General features: G+C 38.3%; 1 protein-coding gene across 1 annotated transcript; it reads right to left on the bottom strand.

Moving 5' to 3' along the window:
• Window positions 1-222: 222 nt before the first annotated feature.
• Window positions 223-13,528, bottom strand: LOC121725443 (suppressor of fused homolog). The gene is made up of 12 exons (XM_042112431.1): window positions 13,232-13,528; window positions 12,680-12,782; window positions 11,958-12,050; window positions 10,390-10,565; window positions 9,408-9,550; window positions 8,414-8,499; window positions 2,773-2,902; window positions 2,179-2,278; window positions 1,865-1,986; window positions 1,487-1,602; window positions 1,031-1,184; window positions 223-809 (listed from the first exon to the last, which is right to left on the bottom strand). The coding sequence occupies exons 1-12, from the start codon at window positions 13,359-13,361 to the stop codon at window positions 633-635; spliced, it is 1,530 nt and encodes a 509-aa protein (XP_041968365.1). The 5' UTR covers window positions 13,362-13,528; the 3' UTR covers window positions 223-632.
• Window positions 13,529-14,030: the final 502 nt, after the last annotated feature.

Below are 14,030 nucleotides of genomic sequence, written 5' to 3'. Positions count from 1 at the left end.
AGATCACAATTAACATTGAATTGACATATTCGACCAAATAATGTTCGTCTGTCAATTGCATAGGAATCAACTTCCTCGATGGTACATATTAAAAGCATTTTTAACAAAGTCACCATACTCGAATCAGCTCATAAAGCTATCATGAGCTGCATGAAAGTTGTCCATCCCTTTGTAGCAACTGGGGGGGGGGGGGGTTTGGGGCGTTCACATGAACACAGCTAGTATCTTTAACAAAATCTTTAGAGATTCATTTAGTTTCTTCATCACAGACGCGTGTTTTCACAGTGTACGTTTGACGCGCACTTGCCACTTACATACTACACCAACACTGTACAGCATAGTGTACGAATGCCGCGTTAACAGTTAAACGAGGTGCGGTCCTAGCGCGTTTACAATTCCACGAAGCGCGTTAGCATTTCGACGAGGTCGGTTGCTAGCGCGTTTACAGTTCGACGAGGCTGGTTGCCAGCGCGTTTACAGTTCGACGAGGCCGGTTGCCAGCGCGTTTGCAGTTCGACGAGGCCGGTTGCCAGCGCGTTTACAGTTCGTCGAGGCTGGTTGCTGGCTCATTAACAGTTCGAAAAGGCGCGTTGCTAGCGCGTTTACAGTTCCACGAGTCGCATTGCTAGCCTTCAGAGCTCGGCGGGGCGCACGGTGAGCTTCAGGCAGCGGCGCGGCCACCACAGCGTGAGCGGCAGCGCGGGCGGTGGCGGCGCCTCGTCCTCGCTCTCGGAGTCGGTACCCGCCAGTCGCGCCAGCTCGCGCGCCTTCGCCGACATGTCGCGCGCCAGGTCCTCCGGTATCAGCACCTTAAGTTACATAACTTTCACTTCAATCGAGTGTTTTCAAAACACTTGACCCCGTAGCAGGCTTAGCTCATTTACATATTAAGCATGTACGGCCTACGGGGTACCTTAAGGTAACACAAACAACGACGACATGTCAGTCAGAATGTATCTTTCAAAACGAGGATATAGCCTTTATCACCCATTCTCGTCTAATACAATTTGTACACAAATGATGCAAGTACCTGGAGCCAGCCGGCGCGCGCGGCGTAGGGTCGGTCGGGCGTGACGAAGGCGCCCGCGACGGCCGGCGGCACCAGCGTCACGGCGCCGCCCTCCCCCCCGCCGCCGCCGCCCGCGCGCCGCCACGTGAAGTGCCGCGAGTGAAGCACGCGTCCACTGGAAATAACAAAAAAAAGTAAAAATTTAAAAATATATATAATCATCAACATCATAACTGCAATCAATGTGTGTTTATTGGCCTATGCTCTCTATCTGCTACGTCGTCGTATCGTCGCGCTTAAACCCCTGAACCGATTTTGATGAAATATGGTATGAGATACTTCGAGTGCCAAGAAAAGACAGGGTAGTTTCCCGAATAACTTTAGAGTTCGCACGAGACAACCGACATTGGACAAACGACATTGGACAAACATTTTATTCCTTGTCGGTAAATAAAGCTTATATGTGGCAGTGCTCACTCGATGGCCAGCGGCAGCAGGCTGGCGGCCTCGGCGTCCAGGATGAGGTGCACGCCGTCCAGGTACTGCACGTCGCCGCCGCCGCACCCCTCGCCGCCTCCGCGCCATGAACCACTCTGAAAACAATTAATGGATGTGCTTACACTAAAACAATTACAACTACGGTCCGCTGAGACTCAGTGGCCCACGTTAAGATAAAGATATATAATAATTATTATATTATGTTTGCGGCCCGCGACACCAAGACTAAAACGTGTTTGTGGCCTGTATGAAAAAAGGTTTAGTATTATACCACTCGTGTGGTATAATACTAAACCTTTTTTCATACATACAACACACTACATACAATATTACTACGAGTGAAGGTACAGTACTCACAGTGGACATGTCCATGGCGTCGTGTAGCGGCGGTGGCGGCGGCGGCGGCGGCGGCGGCGGCGGCGGCGGCAGCGCGCGCTCCAGGCTCGACAACTCGAAACTGTCCGTAGACATGTTGTGCCCTGAAATACATAGAGAAATTGCTTCATACATATTTGGCAGACCTACTGTTTATGTCGGGGTAGTCGAGTAAACGCCATCCGTGATCTTACACAAAATTACGCAGACAAAAAAAATATACAGACGAACATATAACCTCCTCCTTTTTGGAAGTCGGTTAAAATGGAATACTGTCCGTTTGCGAACATACTGACCCTCCGCGCCGCGGTCGCTCATGACGCTGAGGCCGCGCTGCAGGGTCTCCTTGATCTGTCGCTCCACACTCGGAGACAGCCGCTCCTCATCCTCCGCGCTCTGCAATACCATTGAATGTCATTATTAGCAGTTCTGTAGAAAGCGATTAAAATTAAAGATGAAGAAGAGCTGAGTGCTATAATTGTATTAATAACTCCCGGTTTCATTGAAACCAGGTGCCTTACTCCCGAAACTGATATCATTTTCGATTTCAAAGGTTTTTGACACTTTAACCATGCTTTAGACATCTAAAATAGCGCTATTTTAGATGTCTAAAGTGTCAAAAACCGTTGAAATCCAAAATCGAAATCGATATCAGTTTCGGGAGTAAGGCCCCTGGCCAGTTACGCAGGAATAATTATATAGTGCCCAAGGATGTGTGTAGTGCACTATCTATTCCTTTACTCTCATAACCCAGTGAGACGGAAGCCGGGCACGACTGGCGAGAGATTAGGCGTAGGACCTACTTTTTACGTCCGCCATTTTGCCCATGAGTCAATTGTATATCAAGTATCTGTGGATAAGATACGACATAATTTGTGTTTTGTACTCACGGGGACGTATCGTCGCCAGCAGACGTTGGCGGTGACACCGGCGAGGTCTGCGGGGCGCGCGGCGGGGGCGGTGCGCACGCGCCGCGCCGACCCGCGCCGCAGCTCCGTCACTAGCCACGCACCGCCGCAGCTGCATAAAACACAGGAAGTCACTTTTAGGGCTCCGAACCCAATGTGTTAAAACAGGACCCTATTACTCTTAGTAATAGGGGAACCTATTACTAAGACTTCGCTGTCTGTCACGAGACTGTGACAGATCTCAAGAACAGCAGATACCAAAGAAGACAACCATTATTTATATGTTACTGTTGTAAAACTTTAACACTATAGTTTGTGCGTTTTATGATGATATGGGTGACAGTTTTCATGTTCCTTGCTACGGGTTTTTTTACAAGAAAACAAAATGTAATAAATTATATTCCATCTACAAAAACAATCAATCAATCAATCAATCAATCAATTAATCAATCAATCAATCATTTATTTGCATTAAAAGTGGCACATTACATGTTTCCTATAATTGTAAATGAATAAAAATGAAAAGTTGCTAAATGCTAACTTATTAATATAAAATTATAAATATTAACTGTGATAAAGAAGTATAAAATTATTGTTACGAAAACATTTCAAAAATGTCAGATGCATGAAACGGAACTAATGACAATAGAGATAGACTCTGTCACAGTATAGCAATATTCCTATTCCCTACAGTAACGAAACACCTTTGATGTCGCACGATGCCGCCACCGATGTAGGTACCGAGCAGATATGCCAGGGTTGCCACAAAACGGGAAATAAAATAAAATATTGTGCTTGTAATGCAAATGTTATCATTTAATCTGTTTAATCAGCGTGTTATATTTACATATTATGTCGTACTGCCAGATATTTACGTGAAACTTTATTTTTAGATGATAGTAGTTCTCTATTTAAAAATTTAATTAACCCATCAAGCCCCATAAGCTCACCGGTGAGTGAGACACAATAGAATAACAATAGATTTCCAAGGATCCACGAATCACGATCGAAGGATTAAAATAATGACGACGCATTCGAAATTTCGAATATATAAAATATCCAATAATTAATCAATCAGGTGTAACAGAAGCACTTCAAAACTCTTATTACGTGCGCGGTAAGGGCGGTCCAAAGGACAAAATGTTACACTTGCCCCCGGTTTCTGAAAGGCCTGTCAAATCACTGATCAACTAACACTGCTGTTAATTTAGCATGGATGTCAAATCAGTTCGAGTTTCTGATACATTGATCAGCCGAAAATTAACTAATCTATGATCATTTTTAATTTGAATAGCGATTTGTTTGTTTTCGTTCATTGCTTCACTATTAACTATCAAAAATACAAATTAAATGTCAAAAGAAGGAATTGCAGACACTGCTGTTAATTTAGCATGGATGTCAAATCAGTTCGAGTTTCTGATACATTGATCAGCCGAAAATTAACTAATCTATGATCATTTTTAATTTGAATAGCGATTTGTTTGTTTTCGTTCATTGCTTCATTATTAACTATCAAAAATACAAATTAAATGTCAAAAGAAGGAATTGCAGACTGTCATTGCTTTCAAAAATGTTCTGGGAATTTCAAATCTGGTACTTTTTGAAACATTGATCAGACGAAAATTAACTAATCTGTGATCATTTTGATTTGACATACGATTTGTTTATTTTCGTTCATTTGTCAGAATTCCGAATTTCAATTTTTCAGACGATATCGAATCCTAAATTCTTCTTCATTATAGAAATGAAATTGATTATAATATACATTTCTTGCAAATAAAACGAGTATTGCAAATAAAACAGTTTATTTGCATAACCGACGTTTTCTTACGATTTTTTATAAAAAGTTCATAATAAATGTGTTTACGAACCTTATAGTAACGTAGGTTCAAAGAGAAAATGTAGATTCACATAAAAAATCTATTGAATTCATAAGTTAATTCACCTACAATTACCGATTAGTTGACACAGCTTTTGACAAACCTTTAATCTATGATCACGGCTTGACAAGCGTTTAGGAAACCCAAAATGGCGGTTGACATATCATTCTAGAGTCAAATTGAACATCTACCGTCAACTGACGCGCTGATCAAATTAAACTAACTAACTGTGCTTCTAGCAACCCAATTGTTACTTGACAAGAGATTTAACAGGCGATTAGTTAATTTTAGTGTTGATCTGCCTTTCAGAAACCGGGTGTGAGAGTGTGTACCCAGCTAGGTAGGTACTAATTAGTATGTAACAGGGTATTTGACGGATTTTTAATTTATTCTATATTGTTTCTCTCCTTGTTACACTTCTTACAACGTAAACAATAAAACAGAGATGCATATAAATGCCGCCAAAGCCAACACAATATTAGTGTAAACTGTGAGCCGATATTTATGGAAATTTAAATCCTTTTTGTTTTTTGAATCAGATTTACATCCGTACACTGAACATTTATTATAATATCCCATTGTTTATAAGATAAGTTATCGTTTTTACAACACAAAATTCGTAGACAACGCGTCAACGTCACCCCTTGGCGCGCAAGTATACAAACTCCCCGAGTTTGTATACGCGGCCCGCGCCGCCCGCTTCCCCGCGGGTACCGTTGCTCTGCGTAAGTACATTCGTTTCACTACTGTAGGGATATGTCATATTGCTATACTGTGACTCTGTTGAATCGTAATCAAATCGATAAAAAAGGGCGGCCATCTTAAATCGCCGGCACCACTGAAATGTCAGTACGAAATCGATAATTTCGATTGCAATTACTTTACGAAGTGATTCGATATTTTTTAATTATCGATTAATTTTTGTTAGGTAACTTCCCTACTATTGTCAATTATAATGTGTCACGCATATCATCATAAGCCCGGCCGCACATTGTCGGAAATTTCTGATCCGAAACATTTGAACGTCGGCCGGACCGCCACACCGCACACTATCCGAAATTTCCTTCCGGCGAGTTCGAGCTCACTCGGCGCAGTACAAAATGTAAGAAAGAGCGCGATCCGATTTTTTTATTAGAAACATTTGAACTGCCATCCCATCGAAGTCATCTGACACAATATAATGTCTGACGTCCGCCGGAACGCAATTAAACATTTCTGCCATCCGATAGACGGCATCTGACAACTCATCCGGACCGGACGTCAGACAAAAAATATATGAGCAGAGTGCGTTCTGGCGGGCGTCTGACATTATGTGTCAGATGACGTCGATCGGATGAGTACTCTGGTAGCACTATCACCTTAAAACTTATATTATTATTATTATTATTATTAATACCTAAACATACTGCATCGAATCAAGTTTTAAAAAAATACCTGCTCTATAGGTACTGCGTGAAACTTTAATAGTTGTTTTCCCACAGAAAATTATTCTATCTTAGTAATACGATAGACTTGGGAAGTTTTTTTTTTGTATTACAATCATAAATAAAATTCGGCCGGGTTACAGCCGCTCGCGCTTATCGGTATAAATTGCCATAGTACGTGATACAAAATATTTTTCATTTTCAAATTCAAATGTCTTTATTACCAGAATGTTGTTGATATAAAAGTCTTATTAACTACTTATAGTTCTAACATTCTGCCAAATTGCCCTAATAGAGATATGTATAGCTCACATTACGGCCGTTCCCAATATTTGATCTATCTCTGGTTTTGCCCTACTAGAGATGGGAATAGCTCAGATTAGACATTAGAGACATATATTTTATGTCAAATGTGAGCTATTCCTATCTCTAGTAGGGCAAAACCAGAGATAGATCAAATATTGGGAATGGCCGTTATTAAATAACTTGAAAAAGTCATAACAATCGAAAAATATCCAAAATCAAGTGTAAGATAATACCACCTCTTATAGAAAGACTTTTGGGCAAGCGTTAGCGCGATGTAGGCGACGCACGGCGCCATCTAGTATGAATTTTTGGAACTAACTTAATTTGAACAAATTTACGCATTTTCACCCCCTTACAACGCTTTTTTCCAGTAAAAAAGTAGCCTATGTCCTTTCTCCTTTCTCAGGTTTTAGACTATCTGTTTACAAAATTTCATTACAATCGGTTCCGTAGTTTTGGCGTGAAAGCGAGACATACAGACAGACAGACAGAGATACTTTCGCATTTATATATATTGGATTATTTAGAAAATAAGTAAGTACATTTTTTATTATTCATGTCATAAGAAATTTTAATTTATTACACATGTCCATTGAATTATGTTTCTTTTAATATCATATATTCATTCAGTGTGTAATCAATGTTTTCATACAAAGTAATTATTCTGTTTTTTATTCAAATCTACAACTTTTTTGCTAGCCCTACGGACATAAACCCAAAAGTCATAAAAATAATTACTTGGGACCAATCGCCAGATGAAAAAATTATAAAAATTCATATCTGGTCTGGCCCACTGGGCTCAAAAACCTTGGTTGGGACAAAACACCAGAGTACTCGATCGGATGGCAGTTCATCTGTTTCTGATCAGAAATTTCGGACAGTGTGGGGCCGGCCTAAAACGCTCAAACTATAATAAACGAAATCTTATCAAGTTAAGGTGACGCCGCGTTAAGAGGATACACCAGGGGCGAGAGAAATTGAAAATAGGTATTTGAAAAGGGAGACTTGAGATTGGTGAGACAGCAAGTCTCACCAATCTCAAGTCTCCCACCGCAGAGCGCGATAGAGACATTACGACAAAAGTTCTAATAAAAGAACAGAAAATCTTCGATTCGTTGTCCGCTGATTCCTCCTCCAAAACTTAACCGATTTAAGTACTTTTTTCATTAAGAATTAAAGCAAGGCTTGAGCTATGTTCCTATGTTTTGTTTTTTTTGTATATTTTAGCCAGTTTTGTTTTCTGGGTGTTTGAACACAGAGGAAAATCTTGCCATTTTTTTGGGTTTTTGGACGTTCTTATCTTTTTTAATAATAAAATTATGAAAAAAAAGAAAACATAGGGACATGCTAATAGCGGCCATAGATATTCAGGAAAAAAATCGTAACTCTACCGGCATTATCCAGGGAGGAAACGGGACAGCGTTTGTATGGAAAAACGGCGGTGTGGATTCCTCTTAAAGTAAAAATGCGTGTTGGATATGTTTTAGATTGCTTGTTTTCTATGAGAAAACAAGCAATGGAACAGTAAAAAATGGAAAGGGCGTAAGCGACAAAATGGTTTTTGTCACGTAATTTAAAAACTATAAATACATTTTACATAAGCTATGGACAAATTAAAGTGTATGCTTGAACCAATTTATGTACAAATTTGGGAAGCTTAAATCACTTTCCTCTGTTGCCAAAATAGGAATCCCTTTTTTATAGAGGTATTTTTGATTGATTATTCCGTGTTATAAAAGTTGACCAATCGTGTTATGCTGCGGGTAGACAAAGACACGATGAATACTGACAATGAACTTTAATTTCTTAGCTTTAGCCATTGCTGAGAGAAATCGATATCGCTACAGCCAAATTATCAAGTCGTCGCCTTAAATGTACAGAAAATGTGCAAGAAGATTTATTAGTATTAAACAATAATTTCCACCAAGAATGTTCAATACAACAAATACAATAATATTAAGTAAACTATACTTAAACGTAGCTAGAGAAGTATAACTTAGTTGTATAACTTACCCGGGGTCCTCTGCAATGGTTTTCAACACGTCGAACCCTGAACCCCGCTGTGTCGCCTTCAGCTCTCTGTTGGTACAACCTACGATCTGAAACGGAGATAAAATAATTGTTAATTCTTCAAGCCCAATAATAGCACCGGTCGCGACAACAATAGAATACAAAAGCAAATCCTGGAAGTATTAATACTAATTATAGCATGCGTAAGCAGAGGTCTTAGAGCTGGACTTGCCCTATATTCCACAATCAATTAATATTATCATTCTAACAATTAATATGTAATTAATTTTTAATTGTTTAGGTCATTTTTAGTCAAATCAAACCAAACGGGCAAATAATATTTTCATTTAATTTATTTAAACTCAGGCATCTTGGCCCATATTATAAATACCTTATAGACTAACATACATACAATAGGCATGATGACAATTTTTTTTTCTTATTGGTAAATGAAAGAGCCTTAAAAAATAGAAACATCGCTGAAAGAATAACTCTGATAGCTTACAAATTCACCAAGATATGACAATTCCAACGTCTCTTAAAATAGTCCTGCCCGAAACGCTCCATACAAAGCGCTACGAAAGTATGACGTCACTCTTTCGTAGTTTGTATGCATCGGAAGAGAACTTTGTACGATAGGTATATTAAATATTGCGTTTATGAAAGTGGTTTCATAACAAAAGTTGCTTTTAATTGCATAAGTTATCGAATGGTATACAAATATTAAAAAATTTAATTGAAAAGACAATCGACTTGAATATCCAACTTTGAAGGCGCATAACAAAAAAAAATACAAATGCTGTCTAGCTGAAATTTTGAGAACACTTATTTTTTACCATGATTTCTTTATTTTATTAACAAAATTTGCTAATCTTTGACCTTGACATCATCCCTATTGTGCAAATTTTTATTTATTAAAATTTAAATTACTAACTGATAATATGAGTACATAGAAGATGAAAAAGGATCAGTGGCCAGTGGTAATTGGTGTAGTCACCTGTACAAATGAGACAGAGCCGTGTGGCGTGGGGACGGTGCCCAGCTGAGGGTCGGCTGCTACCAGCAAGTGGCGGATCCTCGACTTTGACCCGTCCAGGGGCGAATGCCACGATATGTGATCTCCCGCACAGAATTTATTTCCTGTAATATGGTAATAGATATCAATTTTGTGTAGTTCAAACTAGCATTTTCGAGAGGAATACCTCGCTACAAAGTTTCGAGGATTTGGGAATATTTTGGGAATGGAATTTGGGAATATTTTTTTATATAATTTGTTAACTGTTCATTTATTGTCACAAAGAGGTTACAGTTTGGTCTTATCTATATTAATATTATAAAGCAGAGGAGTCTGTTAGTTTGTTTGTTTGAGCGCGCTAATCCCACGAACTACTGGTCCGATTTGAAAAAACTTTCAGAGTTAGATAGCCCGGTTATCTAGGAAGGCTATAGGCTACATTTTATCACGCTAATACTAATTGGAGCGAGAAAATAGAAGAAAGTGTGGGAAATACGGGGGGAAATTATTTGAAAGACCTTATTTGAACACGCTAATCTCAGGAACTACTGGTCCGATTTGAAAAATTCTTTCAGTGTTAGTTAGACCATTTATCGAGGAAGGCTATAGGCTATATTTTATCTCGATAAGACTAATAGGAGCGAAGAAATAGAGAAAAATGTGGAAAAAACGGAGGAAATTTTTAAAAATTGCCTATAATCTTAAGAAATTACTGGAGCAATTTTTATGTTATTTGGCACACATGAAGAATAGACTACGTGAAAGGACATAGGTTTTTTTTTGCGGAAAAATATACGATTTCAGTGACAATCCTAAATTACGCGGGCGAAAACGCGCGGAAACATCTAGTTGTATATAATTTCAAATAGTGCATGATATAAATTTAGGTTCTATAGCTATTAACATAAATTATTCACCATAACTATGAGACCCACTTCAGTATCAAAATTATGAATCCCCTCACCAGTGGTAAACACGTATCTGGCGAGGGACTGGAGCAGGGCTGCGGGCCACAGCGGCGGCTCACGCGGCTCCGCGGCGAGCCGGAAGGTGAGCTCGATCCCGTAGCCCGAACCCTCCGCGCCGGGCCCCGGTTCGGGGTGCACCCGCCCGTCACCGTGCAGATCTGAGAGCCCAAAACTGCAAAGTCATTTTGCACTTAACTTTCAATGTGGATTAACAGCAACAGTTAAGCTGAATGCTAATATAGGTATTAATAAAAGGAAAAAAATGGATAGTGGCCTAATATAATATTAGTTGTGAATGTTGACTTTGTAAAACCCATAAATTACAAAGGTCCACCATAATATTATAGACACTAGATGGCGCCCGCAACTTCGTTGCGCCAAAATTCGTTTATCGCGCGGGAACCGTACATTTTTCCGGGATAAAAACTATCCTATGTCCTTTCTCGGGACTCAAAGTATCTCCATGCCAAATTTCAGCAAAATCGGTTCAGCGGTTCGCGCGTGAAGAGGTAACAGACAGACAGACAGACAGACACACTTTCGAGTTTCGCATTTATAATATTAGTATGGACTAATTTCTCAACCCTCGATTTATTAGGATTCAACCTGCTACTAGGCTTGAGTATTCACATACCAACAAAATAAGCCACAGGTTTGAATAATAATAATAACTAGAGATCGCCTAATGGTCGAAATTCGACCTTACTTTCAACGGCATTAGGACTACTATGTATATTTTGTAAAAAAATATTGACTTTATCATTTTTTTTTCAACTCTTGTCTCTGGAACTTAGCTGATCTCAGACTGGCCGTGTAAGCATTGTCTAATAGTATCTTAGATTCAATAAAAAAACTATAATCCATTTTCAATTTGTCAATTTGTTGTCAACAGACTTCAACCATAAATAAAAGATAATTCGTATGCATAGGCTTGTCACTCAAAAATCTGTCATTTCTCATGTGTGTGTGTAATGTTTTATTTGTTAAAAAAATGTATGATAAAAGCATAATTAGTTAATGGAATCAGGCGTTACTTTGCGGAAATCCATAGTTTTAATTTTATTTTGTTATTATTTTTAGCAATATTCCGCGAAAACAACTTCCACCGGTCTTAATCCGGTCTTTATTATGACACAAATGATGTTTTAAAGTATTATTTGTCCTGAATGCGACATGCATGGCGAAACGCGCGTCGAGGTTTTCAACCTGCATGGTGGTGGGGGGCCTTGCACGGATTTGCCAACATTATTGGTTGTTTGGTGGTGGTGTTTGCATGTTCTTGCATGCGAGTGTACGCATAGGCAGTGTGGGAGGAGGGAGGTGCTGTACGCATGCCTATGCATACACTCACTCATTTACTTAAAGGCGGAATATTGCTAAAAATAATAACAAACTAAATTTAAAAGCATAATTTCAAAATAATATTAGTTTGACGCACTCCTTCACCATATAAACTATAACTGTGCAAAATTTCATGCACCTGCGTTTCCGCATTTTTCGTAAAAAGGGTTACAAAGTTTTTCGTTCGCATATTAATATTATGATAAGTTATCAGTTTGCTCACCTGACATAATGCCAGTGTGGCGGAATGTTCTCCTCAGGTCGGCCAGGGTTCCAGTACATACTGATGTAGTCCAGGGGATCATGACCACCCAACCTGAAAAGGCAAATGCACTTTCAACAATAAATATAAATTTTAGAGTTTAAGGTGCATGAGAACACATTTATTTATATATCACACCTCTACAGGTTTCACATTACCGTCAGACTGTTATGAAAATATGTATTTTATTTAGAACAAAATGTGGGTAGTTTTGTTTAAATTGCTTATTACTGTGCTATGATCAAGCTCTGTCTATCAATATCAAAGAGCTATCGTGAGCAGAGTATGGTATACTTAGTACTACCAACACTCACAAGTCACATACTAACTTTTTTGTTATAGCAATTTATTTCAGTAAACCCGGCTTTCCTGAAATAAATTGCTGAACACACTGCCCTAACAAAACATGATAAAACATATTAGCAAAATATGTTTTAATAACAGCCCGTAGGGTATGTTCTGTTTTGTTAGTGTTTCTGTTTCATTTTCACATTGAACGAATATCTTGCTTCAACACAAAATGCGACATTTCCCCTGTTATGATTTTTTTCTCGGCAAACAGGTTTTGCGTTTTTATTGTTAACATGTTATGATGTTAGAAAATATGAAAACATATTGTAGCAGACCCGGCCCTGTTGAACAAAATTGTCTTTTCTCCCAGTATTTTCATATAAACTCCTCACCAATATTTGAGTCTGGTTGTTACTTGTAGGGGGTTTGGTTGTTCCGGGTAGACCTTCATACAGGCGGAGTACAGAGCTTGGAGTCCTACTGGCATCATCCTGTCTGTAACATACATTATATTTAGTTTTTCCACAGTAATTTAGTTAGCAAACACTTTTCAAATTTGAATTGTAAAACCATAATATAATATAATATCTATTAAGTATGTGTTTTAATATTTAATTAAATTAAACACACTTTAAAGTAAGCTGGATTTAGATAGGTACTAGATAAGCACGGCCTGCTGCCCTAGGAAAGCAAATTCCCATCAAGTGATTCTCATTTTTACCCTTCAGCTGGTGTGGATTAAAATAAACCCTGGGCTATATTATATTAATACAACATGTAACATAGATATTGTATGTCTCTCCTTGTAAGTTTAATAAAGGCACACTTTAAAGTTTGAAGACTACTTATGTGGGTACTTACTAAAGTACTTTACCCTAACAACTAGCACAGACGTAGGGTAGTTGGCTACTTGGTTTTCTGTAAACATGCACATTGAGGTTTACCAGGTTGTTGGGTCTGATGTCCGGGATGCGACTCTGTTCCGGGCACGGCACCAGGTATCACCACATTCGAACTTTCCGCAGATGGACACGACAGAATATTATTACATCCAATAACGCTGCTATTAGACATTTTACATGTAACTTAGGTGTAGTTCTTTTTAATAATGATAGTCAAACCTTAAAGTTTTCATAAAAACATTTCAAAAGTTTATCGTGATTTGCATTACATAGTAGCTGTAAGATTCAGTAAGATTTATAAATTGTATTCTAGTACCGTACCGTACCGAGAGCACAAAAATCAAAATACAAATTACTCTTCTTCTTCTTAACTTCTTTTAACCCTTAACTACAGTGGTGAACAATAATCACGTTTCTATAGTTGTGGGGTCCATTGGACCCATGTATTTTTAAAAGGCAATAAAAATGAAAGTATCCCGAATAATTAATAAAATGTTTATTAGCTTTATTCTATATTATATAACAAACATAGTGTTTTAAAAAATCAACAATAGGAACATACATTTCTAACATTAATTTGTACTTTTTATAATCAGTCCAGGTTTCCTTAATCTTAAAAACAAGCTTATGAAAAAAAATTTATAAAAAATATAAAACTGCTCGCCAAGTAAAAACAAAAAATGTTTTCTATAATAAAAAGATATGTTTTCTAAAAACGTACCAAAAACAAAGAAATAAATTTTAAAACAAAAATTTTGACACCAGTTTCATTTAGCCTACTTACAAACATGTACTGCAAACAACTTTTGCACATGTCATGCAAATAGGCTGCTGGCACTTA

Source organism: Aricia agestis, chromosome 3, assembly GCF_905147365.1.
Source record: "Aricia agestis chromosome 3, ilAriAges1.1, whole genome shotgun sequence".
NCBI lineage: Eukaryota > Metazoa > Arthropoda > Insecta > Lepidoptera > Lycaenidae > Aricia > Aricia agestis.
The sequence above is the reverse complement of the archived record's forward strand: the minus strand, read 5'-3'. Positions and strand labels throughout refer to the sequence as shown.